The sequence below is a fragment of the Lemur catta genome, chromosome 1, assembly GCF_020740605.2.
Source record: "Lemur catta isolate mLemCat1 chromosome 1, mLemCat1.pri, whole genome shotgun sequence".
NCBI lineage: Eukaryota > Metazoa > Chordata > Mammalia > Primates > Lemuridae > Lemur > Lemur catta.
In genome coordinates, this window is record NC_059128.1 from 164,888,842 (window position 1) to 164,903,352 (window position 14,511).

The 14,511-nt window shown below is 38.6% G+C and overlaps 1 protein-coding gene across 7 annotated transcripts in view; it reads left to right on the forward strand.

Moving 5' to 3' along the window:
* NEK11 (NIMA related kinase 11) overlaps positions 1–14,511 on the forward strand; it is a 237,768-nt gene that overhangs the window by 164,271 nt on the left and 58,986 nt on the right. For 6 of the 7 annotated variants that reach the window (XM_045538613.1, XM_045538625.1, XM_045538634.1 and 3 more), the window contains one exon: positions 1,394–1,454. In XM_045538613.1, the coding sequence (XP_045394569.1) occupies positions 1,394–1,454 (61 nt within the window). Of the gene's footprint in view, positions 1–1,393; positions 1,455–10,962; positions 11,668–14,511 lie in introns of those variants that run through there. The other variant, XM_045538643.1, reaches the window with a different exon arrangement.

Consider the following 14,511-nt stretch of genomic DNA (forward strand, 5'->3'; position numbering starts at 1 on the left):
TGCTCTCCAGGAAAAAAATATTCACTTGATTTCTACTGTATTGAGTAAATTATAAATTGAATGAAACTTTTCTTTCATTGTAAAAGCATTTACTGTTTTTATAGATTAAATAAGTAATATTTGTTATAAAAAATTTGGAAAAGATGTAAGTATACAAAGGAGAAAATATAGATCACTCATAATCTCATCTTGTAGTCAAAACCACTGTTAACATTTTTAGTATATATTTTTCCTATCAGAGATATAGCAATAGATCTAGGGATTGAAAAGGAAGGAGAAATGTAGATATATAGATAGATTGATAGATATGGATATAGATAGATAGATGTAGATATTTTTGTTTATAAAAATGGGATTATCAGCAAGAAAAAATCAAACAACCCTATCAAAAAGTAGGCAATGGACATGAATAGAAATTTTTCAAAAGAAGACAGAATGGCCAACAAACATAAAAAAATGCTCAACATGTCCAATCATCAGGGAAATGCAAATCAAAACCACAATGAGATATCACTTAACCCCAGTGAGAATGGCCTTTATCAAAAAGTCCCAAAACAATAAATGTTGGCATAGATGCAGAGAGACAGGAACACTCATACACTGCTAGTGGGACTGCAAACTAGTGCAACCTCTGTGGAAAGCAATATGGAGATACCTCAAAGAGATACAAGTAGAACTACCATTTAATCCAGCAATTCCATTACTGGGCATCTACCCAAAAGAACAAAAGACATTCTATAAAAAAGACATCTGCACCCGAATGTTTATAGCAGCACAATTCACAATTGCAAAGATGAAGAAACAACCCAAGTGCCCATCAATATATGAGTGGATTAATAAAATGTGGTATATGTATACCATGGAGTACTACTCAGCTATAAGAAACAATGGTGATATAGCACCTCTTGTATTTTCCTGGATAGAGCTGGAACCCATTCTACTAAGTGAAATATCTCAAGAATGGAAAAATAAGCACCACATGTACTCACCATCAAATTGGTTTCACTGATCATCACCTAAGAGCACATTTAGGAATAACATTGATCGGGTGTTGGGCAGATGTGGGTGGTGGAGGGGATGGGTGTATACATACATAATGAGTGCGATGCACACCATCTAGGGGATGGACACACTTGAAGCTCTGCTTGGGGGGGGAGGGGGGCAAGGGCAACATATGTAACCTAAACTTTTGTACCCCCATAATATGCTGAAATAAAAAAAATAAAAAAATAAAAAATAAATTAAAAATGGGATGATATTGTAAAATAATTTTGCAACCAGATTTTTTGGTTTTGGTTTTGTTTTGCCTAAATGTAGCAAGAACATTTTTCCATGTCATTAAGTATTCTTTTAGCATATAAGGAAAGTAAATTTTTCTCTCTTGTTTTGACAGGACAGTGATATTGAAGCTTTGGCCAGGTGTTTGGAAAATGTTCTGGGTTGTACCTCTCTAGGTGAGTAAGTTTCTTTAGACTCCAAAATATAGTGACAGCAACTGACTCTATCGGAATATCCAGGAAGTAGAAAGCTTGGAAGGAATCTTACAGATATTTCAATCTAGCCTCCTAGTTTTACAAATGAGGAAACCAAGGCCAACAAAAGTTGAGTGTCTGGCCAATGGCCAGGAAACTCAAAGAAGAATTGCTTATTATTATTGTAAGTGACTCTCAATCTCCAAGGATGAAATAATTGAAATTTGGTGGTCCTTTGTGATCAAATGGTAACCTGGCAGTGTAAAATAATAGATTTTACAGTCTCTGAAAAAGGAATCTCCTGACCTCACTTGTCCTATAGAAGCAGATTGCATTCAGTCAAGCTGAAAGGACCATCATTCTGAAGGTTAGTCAGTTATTTGAAAAGATTTGGTCTGAAAAACAAAGCTGAAATTTCTTTAGCATTGTCAGTTGCAATAAATGGTATTGCTGTGCTTCAAGGATAAAACCCTGTTTCTTAGATTCTTCTATTTATTTTTTTAATCTGGGAGGCCCAACAGTGATAACTTCTAGCACTAGCTGATAAACTGTCACACAGAATATTGTTACATGTCCTAGATGAAAAGGACTGAGATTTTTTTCTTTTAAGCTTGATTGTGAGTTTTTATTTTTAAAATTTTAACTGCACAATCAAAAGTAATCTCTTCAAAGGGAATGGCAGGAATAAAGATAAACAATTAAGTTTTCAAGTGGGCAAACATTCACTATTTCATTAGGAGCTCTATGCACAATTTATAGCCTTTTTCTAGCTTATTCCACATCTCCATGTGGGAAGCCTCAGTCATAACATAACTCTTTGATTTTTCTCTCCTATCACCCTGTGATCTGTTTAACTGCATATCAGTAACGTTTATTAAAGTACATTTAACTCCTAAGTAAGGACTTGAAGACCAGAAAGGCTTTCCTATGACTAAGTAACTATCCCTCTCTGGACCTCAGTTAAATTACATCAGTAATTTTCAAACTATGTTCCTTAGAAATCTCCAGGATTGGGCAAGGGGGGTGTACTGAGCAGTGTGGGGACAGAAGCTATGTTTGTGCTGCTCATCTCTATTTTCCCAGAGTCTAACATTGTGTTTAGTGCAGAAGAGTCTCTTACCAAATATTTTTAAGAGAAATTACATGAAGATTCTGCTCCTTTACCAGCTTCAACAAAAATAGTTTCACTCTTATCTGCTTTATAAATTAGATTTCTACCCAAGATTGTGTCTTGAAAAAGACAGATATCACTGCAAAAAAAAAAAAATAATAATAAATAACACTGGATTAGATAAGTGATATCTAAATTCTCTTCCAGAATGTATGATTTTTTTTTAGAAATGAATATTAGAATCATAAAGTAAAAGTACACACTTATCTCTGTTTGAATCCCTACCAAAGTAACAAAAAAGGGATAAAGTTGATATAAACCTATAGGAAAAAAAGGGAACAGAAGAGAAAATGGGAGCAGATGAGAGCTCTAGTGAACTTGAAAAGATAGAAAGCAGATAGATGAGTGATAACTTATTTAGAAAACAGAAAGCTGAAAGCTAGGTGCCTAAGATGTAAGTGGGAAGGAAGGGAAAGTAAGTGGTAGGCTAGGAGAAGCAAGCCAGCTGAACCCACAGAATCTCATAAAGGCCCAGGATTTAGAGGCCTCAATTACCTCTGAAGGCAGGACGTGGGTGAAGATAAAAATAGGATAGGTGAAGATAAAAATTAGTGGACAATATGAATAAGAAGGAAGAGACCGCAAATCCTTTCCCCTCCACTGGCACAGACTATAGAGTGATTTCTCTGTACAGTCAAGACAGAAGACAGTAGATTTGATTTGGGGGGACACTTAATCAGGGAGGCTCTGGATTTGGGGGTACCAGGGACACCAAAGGGCAGGGCGATGTGATGTGATGAAAACAGAGGGATGAATTGAAAGTCTGCACATCGAATGATGAAATCCCCAGACACTATCCCTACTTGACTTCTGAAACACTGGCTAACAGCATGGGCCCCCTTCAGGTCCAGAAAAGCAAGGGCTTTTGAGAAGATATCTCTCTGAGAGAATTTACCAGCCTGAGAATCCTAAGAATATTAACATTCTCCAAAAAAAAATGGTGGGAATGAGCCCTACCAGTCAATAATCCCTGAATCCACAGGAAGAGCTTAAATTGACTTTTAATGTTTCACATTTAAATACAAACATATAGCCAGGTGGCAGAATATATCTGAAGAAATGTAACAAAGAAGAGAGAAATAATAACAAAGGACTCAGGAAACAGATAATGTAGGAAAGAAAATAAAACTTTAAAAATTATTATTAAAATTCTAAAAGATATTACCTCTGAGAAACAAACAATAAAAAATAAACCCTGAATAAGAAAGAGCTCTTGAAATTATAATTTTAATAGCAGAAATAAAAAATTCAGTAGAAGATTTATTTGGAAGATAAAATTGAGGAAAATTTCCAGAATGTAATTAATAAAAAGAAACCAAAACGATCAGTACAGGTGGTTCAGCATCTAACTATAGAAATTCTAGGAAAAAAGAACTGAAAAAGAGAAATTTATCAAAGAAATAAGAAAAATATCTAGAGAGAATAAAACAGATCACTTATAAAGTATCAGGGAAAAGAGTGGTGCCTTATTTTTCAACAATACCTGAAAGCTAGACAACAATAAAGTTTGAACCTATAATTGTTTATCTACCCAAACCACCAGTCAAGTGTGGGAGAGGAATAAAGACATTTTCAGGCATGCAGTCTCAAAAATGAGGTCTCAAAAATATCTACCTTCCATGACTTTTCTTAGGAAGTTTCTAGAGGATATGAATCATGATAGGATTAAAGATAGAATTAAATCAAGAAAGAGGAAGACATGGACTTCAGGTAATAGGGGATCCAACATAGGAGAGAAGTTAAGGGGTTTCCCAGAATGATAGTAAAGAATGGTCCCTGGATGATAGCTGGGCAACAGGGCTGCAGAACAATCCATTTAGACTGCAATGAGTCAGAGAGTTCCAGAGAATGAGTGACTATCTCCCATGGAAGAATCGAATTAATGGATAACCCATTTGGATTTGACCATAAGGAGAGAAGTTTTCAGTTCCTTTGGAGAGTGTAGGAATGAATTAGAGAAAAGCAATCAGAAAACTAAGCAAAGTAAAAAACTCAAAGCAATTATTAACTCCTGGAAAAACAAGAAGTTATAAAAGAAAGAAAATATAATCTGCATTCATTAAGGGCTTAGTTATATACAATATTTACATAGTCATAATAATATAAACATTGAATTATCTATCTTCCACTATAGTGGAAAGATGGACAGTGAGAAAATATTTGTGTGTGTGTGTATTTAACAGAGAGGAAAGAAAGAACAAAATTCACATTTTCCATACATAGTAGGAAGTCCATAGATAGTCTAAAATAAAAAAAAATAGTTTTATAAACATGTGACGTAGACAAAGGTAAATACCAAAAAATAAAGAAAGAAAGAAAGAAAGAAGAAGAAGACGTAAAGAATTGAATATGGTGACTTTGTAAAGTGGAACTTGGAGGTGAGGCATGGACCTGATTTTTTTTTTTTTTCATTGTATGGTTTGACTTTAAAAAGTACTAGGTACACGAATTCTCAGAAGTCAACTTTTAAGGAGGTTAGCACTGGAAAGCAAAGAGCCCAATTACTCCATTATTTTATTGGGCCTACTATCAAGGCAGGATTAAGACTTTTGGACACCTTAATTGCTGAGAAGATTATAGTTAAATCTAAATTTATAAATTTTAAAAAAGCTAAATTGTGAAATAGAAAACTACATGTACTCTGAAATGAAAATAGTTTCTTTTCAGATTGTCTGATTGCAAGATTCGGAATAAGTTCATCTAAGGTGAATGTTTTTCAGTTTGGGGTATCTCCGCTCTGTTTACATCCTGGCGCCTGCTGGGATGATTCATAGGACTTCCAGTTTTGACTCCATGTGAACTGCTAAAGCGCTTGCTGCCTAAAACCGTACAAGACAGGAAGCCCCTTAACCCTTCCACTGCCTCTTATGACTGTGATGACCTCTTATGCCACCAGGGCAGTGGGGTCTCACTAACACTGCTGCTCACATGGAAGGTGTCTTTTGATTATGGCTGCAGACACTGAAATGATGGGAGCACATGCTTTTGAAGTACCTGTCTGGAGAGAGAACTCATGGCAGGACCCTCATTGCTTTCCGTACCCCAAATCCTTCCCTGCCATTGCATAGAAACCATGAAGACAATCTCCTCACATAGTCTTATAGGGGCTGAGGGGCTGAGATTGCTCAGGTAGCTGGTATCTGCTTTGCTCTAATTACACTTTTGGGAGACTCACCAGCTCCAGTAATAGAGCTTATTAATCATCGTGGTTGTTAATATATGTCAGCATGTTAACAAGATCCAGGGACAGTTTAAGCTTAAATATGTCAGAGTGTAAGCCTTGTCACTTAAAAATGAAACCTCTGTGAATTGAGCTAGGCTTTATGTTCAGCATCAGCCTGTGCATTTTGGTAATGCCCAGTTGCCTGTTGAGCATGTCAAGATGTTAAGTGTCTTCCACAAAAGTCCTTAAGAGCTACTCCTAACTCTTAACAAGAGAAGAAAGAACAACAATGTCTTTTCTGGTGATTTGGACCAAGCAAGTTTTAACTTTTCAGTCCTGAAAGTGTTGTATGCAGTGGTTTGACACCATCCCTGACCCCAGATTTAATTTGATATCTATTTAAAACAGGGGCAGTGAAATTTTTGTTTCCTACATCACAGGTGAGTGGACTAGAGAAATGAGTTAGCATTTGTACAGCTTCAATAGATCCTGAATTAGAAGATGCCCTTTTACATTCCGAGTTCAGTGTGTTAGTCTCCTCTGTAGCATCAAGGTTATAGTAGAGCTTGAGCATGAATCAGAATCACTTAGAGGGCTTAAAATTCAGGTCTGGTGTGTGGCCAAGAATTTGTATTTCTAAGAACTTCCTACATGATGCTGATGCTCCAGGTTCATAAGAACGATGGTTTTAAAGTCCTTAAGCCCTGAATTTTTTTTTTTTTTTTTTGAGACAGGCTTGCTCTATATAGCCCAGGTTGCAGTGCAGTGGTGTCATCATAGCTCACTGCAACGCCAAACTCCTGGGCCCAAGCAATCCTCCTGCATCGGCCTCCTCAGTAGCCGGGACCACAGGCACACACCAGCATGCCTGGCTAATTTTTTTAAAAATTGTCGTAGAGGTGTGGTCTCACTATGTTGTTCAAGCTGGTCTTGAACTCCTGGCCTCAAGTGATCCTCTGGCCTTGGCCTCCCAAAGTGCTAGGATTACAGGTGAGCCATCACACCCAGATCAAGCCCTGAAATTACTATTGTGCATAGCCACCCCAATGTATAATTCAAACAAAATAATACTAAAGTATAAAATAAAAACTTTATTTCTTAAAATTATAGAGAACTTCTTTATAAACTAAAATGAAATAATCTTCTTTCTAGATTTTTCCCTCTGCTTTTGTGGCCCTGTGAACATGTGATAGGCTATCTGGCACTGTGTGTAAGAGTTATGAGCTTTCTTGGAACTTGTGTTCTGTCGTGATCTTCAGCATTTGCATCAGACATTTAGGGAGGTCTGGCAGGTTCAAGACATTGCATAAGGAGTTGGATGTGGAGACTCATTTGAAACATGGATCCAGTCATGATGTGGGGTACTGGACAAAACAGGGCAAAGCTTTGTAACTATACCAAGGAACACCCACTAGGTGCTTTTTCTGTGGAGGACAAATTGTCCTAAAAGGAGGCACCTCATTTACAAAGCCCTGAATTCCCCCCAAAATTTCCCATGGGATATAAGAAGCAAGGGCAGTCATGAACAGGAGATTGAATGATTCTAGACAAAACTAGGAGAAAAAAGGAGGGAAGAAATTAAAATGGAACAGAAAAGGCCAGAAATGAGGGTATGGGGGATGGCCAAGAATGTGGCCAGTGTCCATAGTTAAAATTTTTATCCTCTGTTTCTTTTCCCTTTCTTTCTTCCCTACAAATGTTTGTAAAGCTTATATAATAAGCTAGATGTCACAGAGTGTTGAAGAAAACAAGGTCCCCGTCTTAGTAAGTCCCCAGTCTAGAGAGGGAGGCGGATAATTACAGGCACTGTGATGAGTACAATGCACACTGTGAACAGGTAAGTGTGTGTTGGCTGTGTGCTGGGGTACACCCCCAGTACAACGTACAGCATTCCTGCTGTGAATTATATTAACTTCAGTGAAACCAGAGAGCATGAGTATTAAATGACTTAATGATTGCTAAGTTTCTCTTTTAGCTATGTAGACTTGATTACTGGAACCTTTTTCTAGATAATAGGAATATACAGAATGTTCTTTGCTAAAAGTATACTAATAAGAATAATTCACAATATTGTCATAGGGGTTTGTTTATATTACAAAGTCTTTCCCCTGCCCCTTCCCCATTGCTACACATCTATCAAATGAAAGTGTCTGGCAAGGTAGCAGACATGTAGCAGGTTCTCTGTAAATTGCCACTAATTCTGAATCTGTTGTATTCTTTTGAGTTTTAAAGAAGTTGTAGAAACTTAAATTTCTATAGAAATAAACAGAAGGAATAAATAATGGCAAATATGTATTGTTCATCCACATGAAAATGATCCAAGTGGTTAATGATCCAGAATATCTCTCCTCTCCTCCAAATGATAGTAGTTTCAATGTGTCAGTAACCAAGGATAAAACACTGTGTTGAAATCGCTCTAATTATTACGAGAAATTCTTTTCTGTTGAGGTGGAAAACACAATAGTGCAAGGTTAAATGGCTGTCACTCATCCATCCCTACATTTAATGGCTTAGTGTTTGAAGAGCTTAAGCAAAGGAAGTTTCTAAGTGATGCAGCAGCCCTGATGCCTTCTCTGGTCTGTATCAGTCATACTGTTCAGTAGAGATTAAATAGCTATTGCCAAAGTTCTATGGAAGAATTGAGGGCTGAAAATTTTCAAAAAGCCAAACTGATCAACACATATCAACACACTAAAGGAATCTTAATGGGTAGAGAGGTTTTGGAGCATCTGTGAAATTCTAATTACTTCGGTAACAGCATCCAATTTGGATGTACAAAGCCTTTTGATAAATATGGTTTATCAAGGACATGAGTCCTTCTACTGATGACTTCTCTCTACAAGTACAGCTAATTTCCCAAACATTTAAAATGTTGAACTTCATATGTTGCCTTGGCTCATAATGTAGATACTGAAAAATATGAAGACAATTTCCCTTGCTAAAAAGTTTGATGAAAATGAAGACAGAGATTATCTTCTGTCTTTCTTACCGAGTAGTGATGATCCTGAGTAGTTACTCTATTAACATCTGTTGTCTGTGCAATGATAGCCCATAGCCAGTTCTCCATGTCAAATCACTCCTTCCAAAGCATCCTCCTTGTTTGCTAAAGGTGACCTTTTCTGATCGTGCTTAAAAACCAGTGATATCTTAACCTACAGTGTAAGACTCAAACTCCTAACCTGGCACACAAAATTTTCCATGGCCTTATCCCTATACATCCAGGTTCACCAATCCTTTCCTCACACTTTACATCCCAGTAGCATCAAACTTCTTCATAGTTCCATGAATATACTCAGTTATTTCACACCTCTGGGCTTTCACACTGCTTGATCTTTTCTTGAGAACATCTCCCTCTCCCGACCACTTGGCAACTGTCTTTCTATTCAATCATTAAATGATTGTTAAAAAAATACTCTGTGCCATGCTATGTGTTAGCATCTGAGAACGTTACAGTGAACGTAACCTTGCCCTGCCCTCACAAGTATGGAATTACAAACCTTCCACTCCTCTGTAAAGCCTTCCCTGGGCTGCCAACGTATCAGGCCATGTCCAAATAAGCCAAACAGCCAGCTATAACCAATCAAGCGGTTTCTGTACTTCACTTCCATTTTATATCTATAATGCTGCCTGCCCGCATTACAGATTAGAATTCTCTGAACCTCTTCTGGTTCTGAAGGCTGCCTGATTCACAAATCATTCTTTGCTCAAATAAATCCTGTTGAATTTAACTTGTCTCCGGAGGCTGGGGAGGGGAGAGGGGAGAGGAGGATGAGGAAAGACTGGTCAATGGTACAGAGAGTTACAGTTAGATAGAATGAATAAGTTTGGGTATTCTGTTGCCCAGTAGGGTGATTATGGTTAGCAGTATTGTACTGTATATTTTAAAATAGCTAGAAGGAAGAATTTTTAATGTTCTCACCACAAATGATAAACATATGAGGTGATAGATATCCTAAATTCCCTGATTTGATTTTTGTACAATGTATACATATATCAAAACACCACACTGTGCCCCATAATTATGAACAATTATTATGTGTCAATAAAGGCAAAATTTTAAATTTTTTAAAAAAGATATTAAAAATTAATTTGTTGAAAGTTTTTCTTTTAATATTAATTTCTAAAAACATAGTATAATGCAGACCTTCTACAGAGACCATATAACAATATTATGATTTCAAAACTGATTGTAAGGTAAACAAATATTTTTTCATGTATTTGTTACTTATCCTGACCTTCTATAAAAGCTGGGTACCTATGTTGTTTATCTATGGCTGCATTACAAATTTCCCTAAAACTTATTGGCTGAAAACAATAATAATCGTTTATTATCTCTCATGGTTTCTGTGGATCATGAATTCAGGAGTGGCTTGGCTGTGTGGTTATAGCTCAGGGTCACTTAGGAGTTTGCAGTTAGACATCAGCCAGGGCCACAGTCACGTGAAGGCTTGACTGGGGCTGGAGGATACATTTCCCAAGTGGCTCATGCACACAGCTGGCCTTAGTTCCCCTCCACATGGACCTCTCCATGGAGCTGCTTGAGTGTCCTCAGGGCTACTAATGTTGGACACTGGGCACAGTTGCTAGACTGGCCATCATTGCTGCCTTGGGAACCTGCCTGTGGCTGTTCCTGCCCCATCCCTGTCTGGATGGACTCCATGTGGTCTCTACGGCTCCTTATTACCAACTTCTGATAGAAAGTCAGGGGAAGAGGTGTCTCATTAGCAGAGGCTAATGTTCCTATACTCTAGCATCACGAAGGCTGGAAGTTAGTCTTTGGCATTTGTAGCTTTAGTGGGAGCCAGGCTCTGTCTCAAAATGTAGAAGATCCCCCTAACAAGGGAAAGGAGAATGTAAGGCCAAAAATTACAAATATTTTCTTTAGTAATGAACTTTCTTACTTACTATAAGGGTAGAACTTTAAAAATGCCTACAGATGTGGAAGGGAGAGATGGCTCTTGCAGAGACTTGTGGAAACATATCCTCTTTTGACTGTCACAGAAGCTAAGGGTAGATTGTGAAAGATAATTATTTTTCAATTTATCTTCTGTGTTGATGACTATAGAAGGAGCTATGTGTTTCACAGAGCAATTGTCAGGATAGGATTGACACTTGAATAAAAAGTGAGAGCCTGTCCTGTGTTCTCACCCATATAGAGGATCACAGAGTGGCAGCTGGTGGTGGACTACGTGGACTGCCTGCCTGGAAAGCAAAATACTTGGTCCTGGATCTGCCTTGCTGAGACCCAGAAGTCCACACCATTCAGCTTAGGAGAGGCGGCAGGAGCACAGACATGGAGACATCCGTCTCTGCCCCAGCAGCAGCTCAGTAATGCTCCTGGGTGCATCTGACTGCACACAGCGCAGGTGGCCATCAACGTGGCTGGAACTCCAGGCAGGACATAATGCGCTCCCAGAAGGGTGGGGCAGATAGAAGGGCTAGGCCAGTGGTTCTCAAACTCTAGCAAGCATAAGAATCTCCACATCACTGGGCGCACCTTCAGAGATTCCTATTTAACAGGTTTGTGCTGGAGCCCAAGAATATGCATTCCTAACCAGTTTCTGGTGTTGCTAATGCTGCTGGTCCACGGACCACACTTTGGGAAACACTGGGATAGGAAATCAGAGAAGGAAGTGCTTTCATTTCCAGCTAAGACTTTAAGGAGAAAGTTCTTATTTTTCATAAATCTTAATAAATTGAACCAAGTTTTTAACAAAACTGCCACATATTCAGTTTTGAATATTTATGATCCCACTAAAGAGAATTGTTATTTACCACATAGAAAAAGGTTTTCTTTCAACATGTAGATTGTGCCTAACCTAAAAGAATAAAATATTTTTGGCCCAGCAATTCTACGTCTGGGAATTTATCTTAAAGAAATAATCAGAGCCAGGCATGGTGGCATGCACCTGTAGTCCCAGCTACTCGGGAGACTGAGGCAGGGGCATCACCTGAGGCCAGGAGTTCAAGACCAGCCTGGATAATACAGAAAGACCCCATCTCAAAAAAGAAAACAATCAGCATTGTAAAGATGAACATACAAGAACGCTCTTGTTTACAATAGTGAAAAACTGGGCTCAAAATAAATACCTAGCAATGGAGCTTAGAATATATTCTGGAAGAAAAGTTCTTTACAGCTTATTAAAATGATGGTGTAGTTGCATATCCATTGGCATGAAAGGAGTTGTAAACTAATGAAGTGTGTAAAACAATGGTTGATTTATACACACATGCAAATATACACATACATACATACAATCTGGAAATACCAAAGTGTTAATAATAGTTTTCTCTGAATGGCTTACACTTTCTGTGTTTTCTAATTTGTGTGCAGTGAACATAAATGATACGTGATCCTTTCTACTAAAAGAGTGAAAAGTACTGATACACTTACCATGAGTATTTTAATCAGTCTTGAAGCCAGCCCAACCTACTGTTACAGAAAAGCAGGTTTTGTTTTTAAAGCTAAGATTCTCCACGTTGGCAGACTAGTATAACTAAGCTCCCAGAACATTGATTACTGTGTCCATGGCGAAAGCACATATGCAAGAGTTAGGGTCTGGTTTCCACAAATCTCTTTTTAACCTGTACCACATTTAATTGCTGTATGTCAACCCCAAAACAGGTACTTCCTCTTCTTTTTACTGATATGTGCTATTTTTAAAGGGCTCTTCTGGTATATTGAAAAGGAAACAAATTTTCAAACTCCTGAATTCTTGTTGTTTTTAATTTTCTATAAAATTCAGTTGACGATTTGTAGTGTGAAATAACCATTTGGTGAAAGTAGACAGTTTATTTCCTATCTTCTGGTATTTATCATCTCCCCTCTGAGTACGATCTTTACCTTTTCAAGCTGATCCCCTTTTTTCCAACTGTTAAATTTTAGTGTCGGCAGTGGGGTGCTATTGATTTACTGAGAAGCTGCCCCATGCAAAGCAGTGTGGTGGACATTATGGGGATGAGGGAGACAGCATAAATTTGCCCTGGGCCTTTACCAACACTAATGCGCCCTTTTTTTTTTTTTTGTACTTCGGCATACTATAGGGGTACAAATGTTTAGTTACATATATTGCCTTTGCCCCACCCGAGTCAGAGCTTCAAGCGTGTCCATCCCCCAGACCGTGCGCACCGCACCTATTAGGTGTTTATATACCCCTCCCCTCCTCCCCACTCCCATCTGCCCAACACCAGATGAATGTTACTACTATATGTGCACTGAAGTGTCAATCAGTTAACACCAATTTGATGGTGAGTAATAATGCACCTTTATACATATCATTGCATTTAAGCTTTACTCGAACATTAGACGGTAGATTTTTTTTATATGAACGAAGAAACTGAGTCACAGTTTTGTAACTTACTGAACATCCCAGAATCGGTACTCAAACCCCCAGGCCCTCTAAGCCAGCTTACTTACTCACCCCAATATACCCCAGCTCCCTTCCTGCTAGAAAGCATTTGAGGTTGTTCTCTCCTGGACCATCTTCCTCCCTTTCCTCCTGTTCGCTTTTCTTCTCCAGCCTCCTGATGTGGTTTGGCTTTGACACAGATGCTGCTACAGGTTGACAACAACTTCCTTAAGTGGTGGTTTCTGCCCTGTACCAATAAAAACAATTCTCTGAAACAATACTGTGAGCTGGAGATGAGAACATGAAGTGGTAGGAATGGTCACATAGTCATTTCTATTATTGCTCTTCTCAAATACTCAACTTGGTGGAGGAATCAAGACTACCATCTCCATGCCCCCAACCCTATTCCCTTTAACCCCAGAAGCCATGTTTTTGGGGCTGGGTTTTCTAGGAAGCAGTCTCTGACACAGAGTTGAGTGGGCAGGACATTTATGCAGGAATGCCCTTGGGATTGACCCCTGTGGATGGAAGGGGAAGGATTCAGGATGAGGCAGAGGGAGAAGTTGAGCAGTGATGCAGGCCTGATGAGCCTTAGCTAAACCCAGAGGGTTTGAAATGAGATAGCAGATGTAGTAATCTCTCTAAATTTCAACATTTTTGAGGAGGTGTTTTGTCTGGTGATCTCCAGATTTTTTAAAATCAGTACATGAAAACCCCCATTTGAATGTGGCACTTCTGTGGGGGATTAAAAAGAGCACTCATTTGGGAGTCAGGAAATCACAGTTCTAGTCCTGGCTCTGTCCCTTCCCCTTCTAGCTCTGTGACCTTGGGCAGGTCATACGGTCTCTTTTGGCTTCAATCTCTCCACCTGTAAAAAAAGTCTCCTCACCTGGAGGAGTTCCATGGTCACCTCCAGCTAGGAATCATGATGATTCTCCATCATTTAAGCCAGTGGTCAGCAAGCTATGGCGTACAGGCCAAATCCAGCTCACTGCCTGTTTTTGTAAATAAAATTTTACGGGAACACAGCTGTGCTCATTCATTTACCTATTTCCTTTGGCTGTTTCATGTTACTGCAGCAGAGTTAAGTAGTTGTGACAGAAATTGTATGATCTATAAAGTCTAAAATATTTACTACCTGTCCCTTTACAGAAAAAAAGTTTGCTGACCTCTGGCCTCAGGAAATAATTGGGCAAAGAGTTGTGTCTGTCTAGAGGCTGCTATTTCCTGACTATTCCTTAAGAAATGGAGAGCAAGAGGAGAGGGCTAAAGGAGAGTCGGTGAGAAGCATTCTGAACATGCAGTGCACCAAGAACAGTGTCAGCAAGGATTCCTGAGTAAGCAATGTCCCAGGTG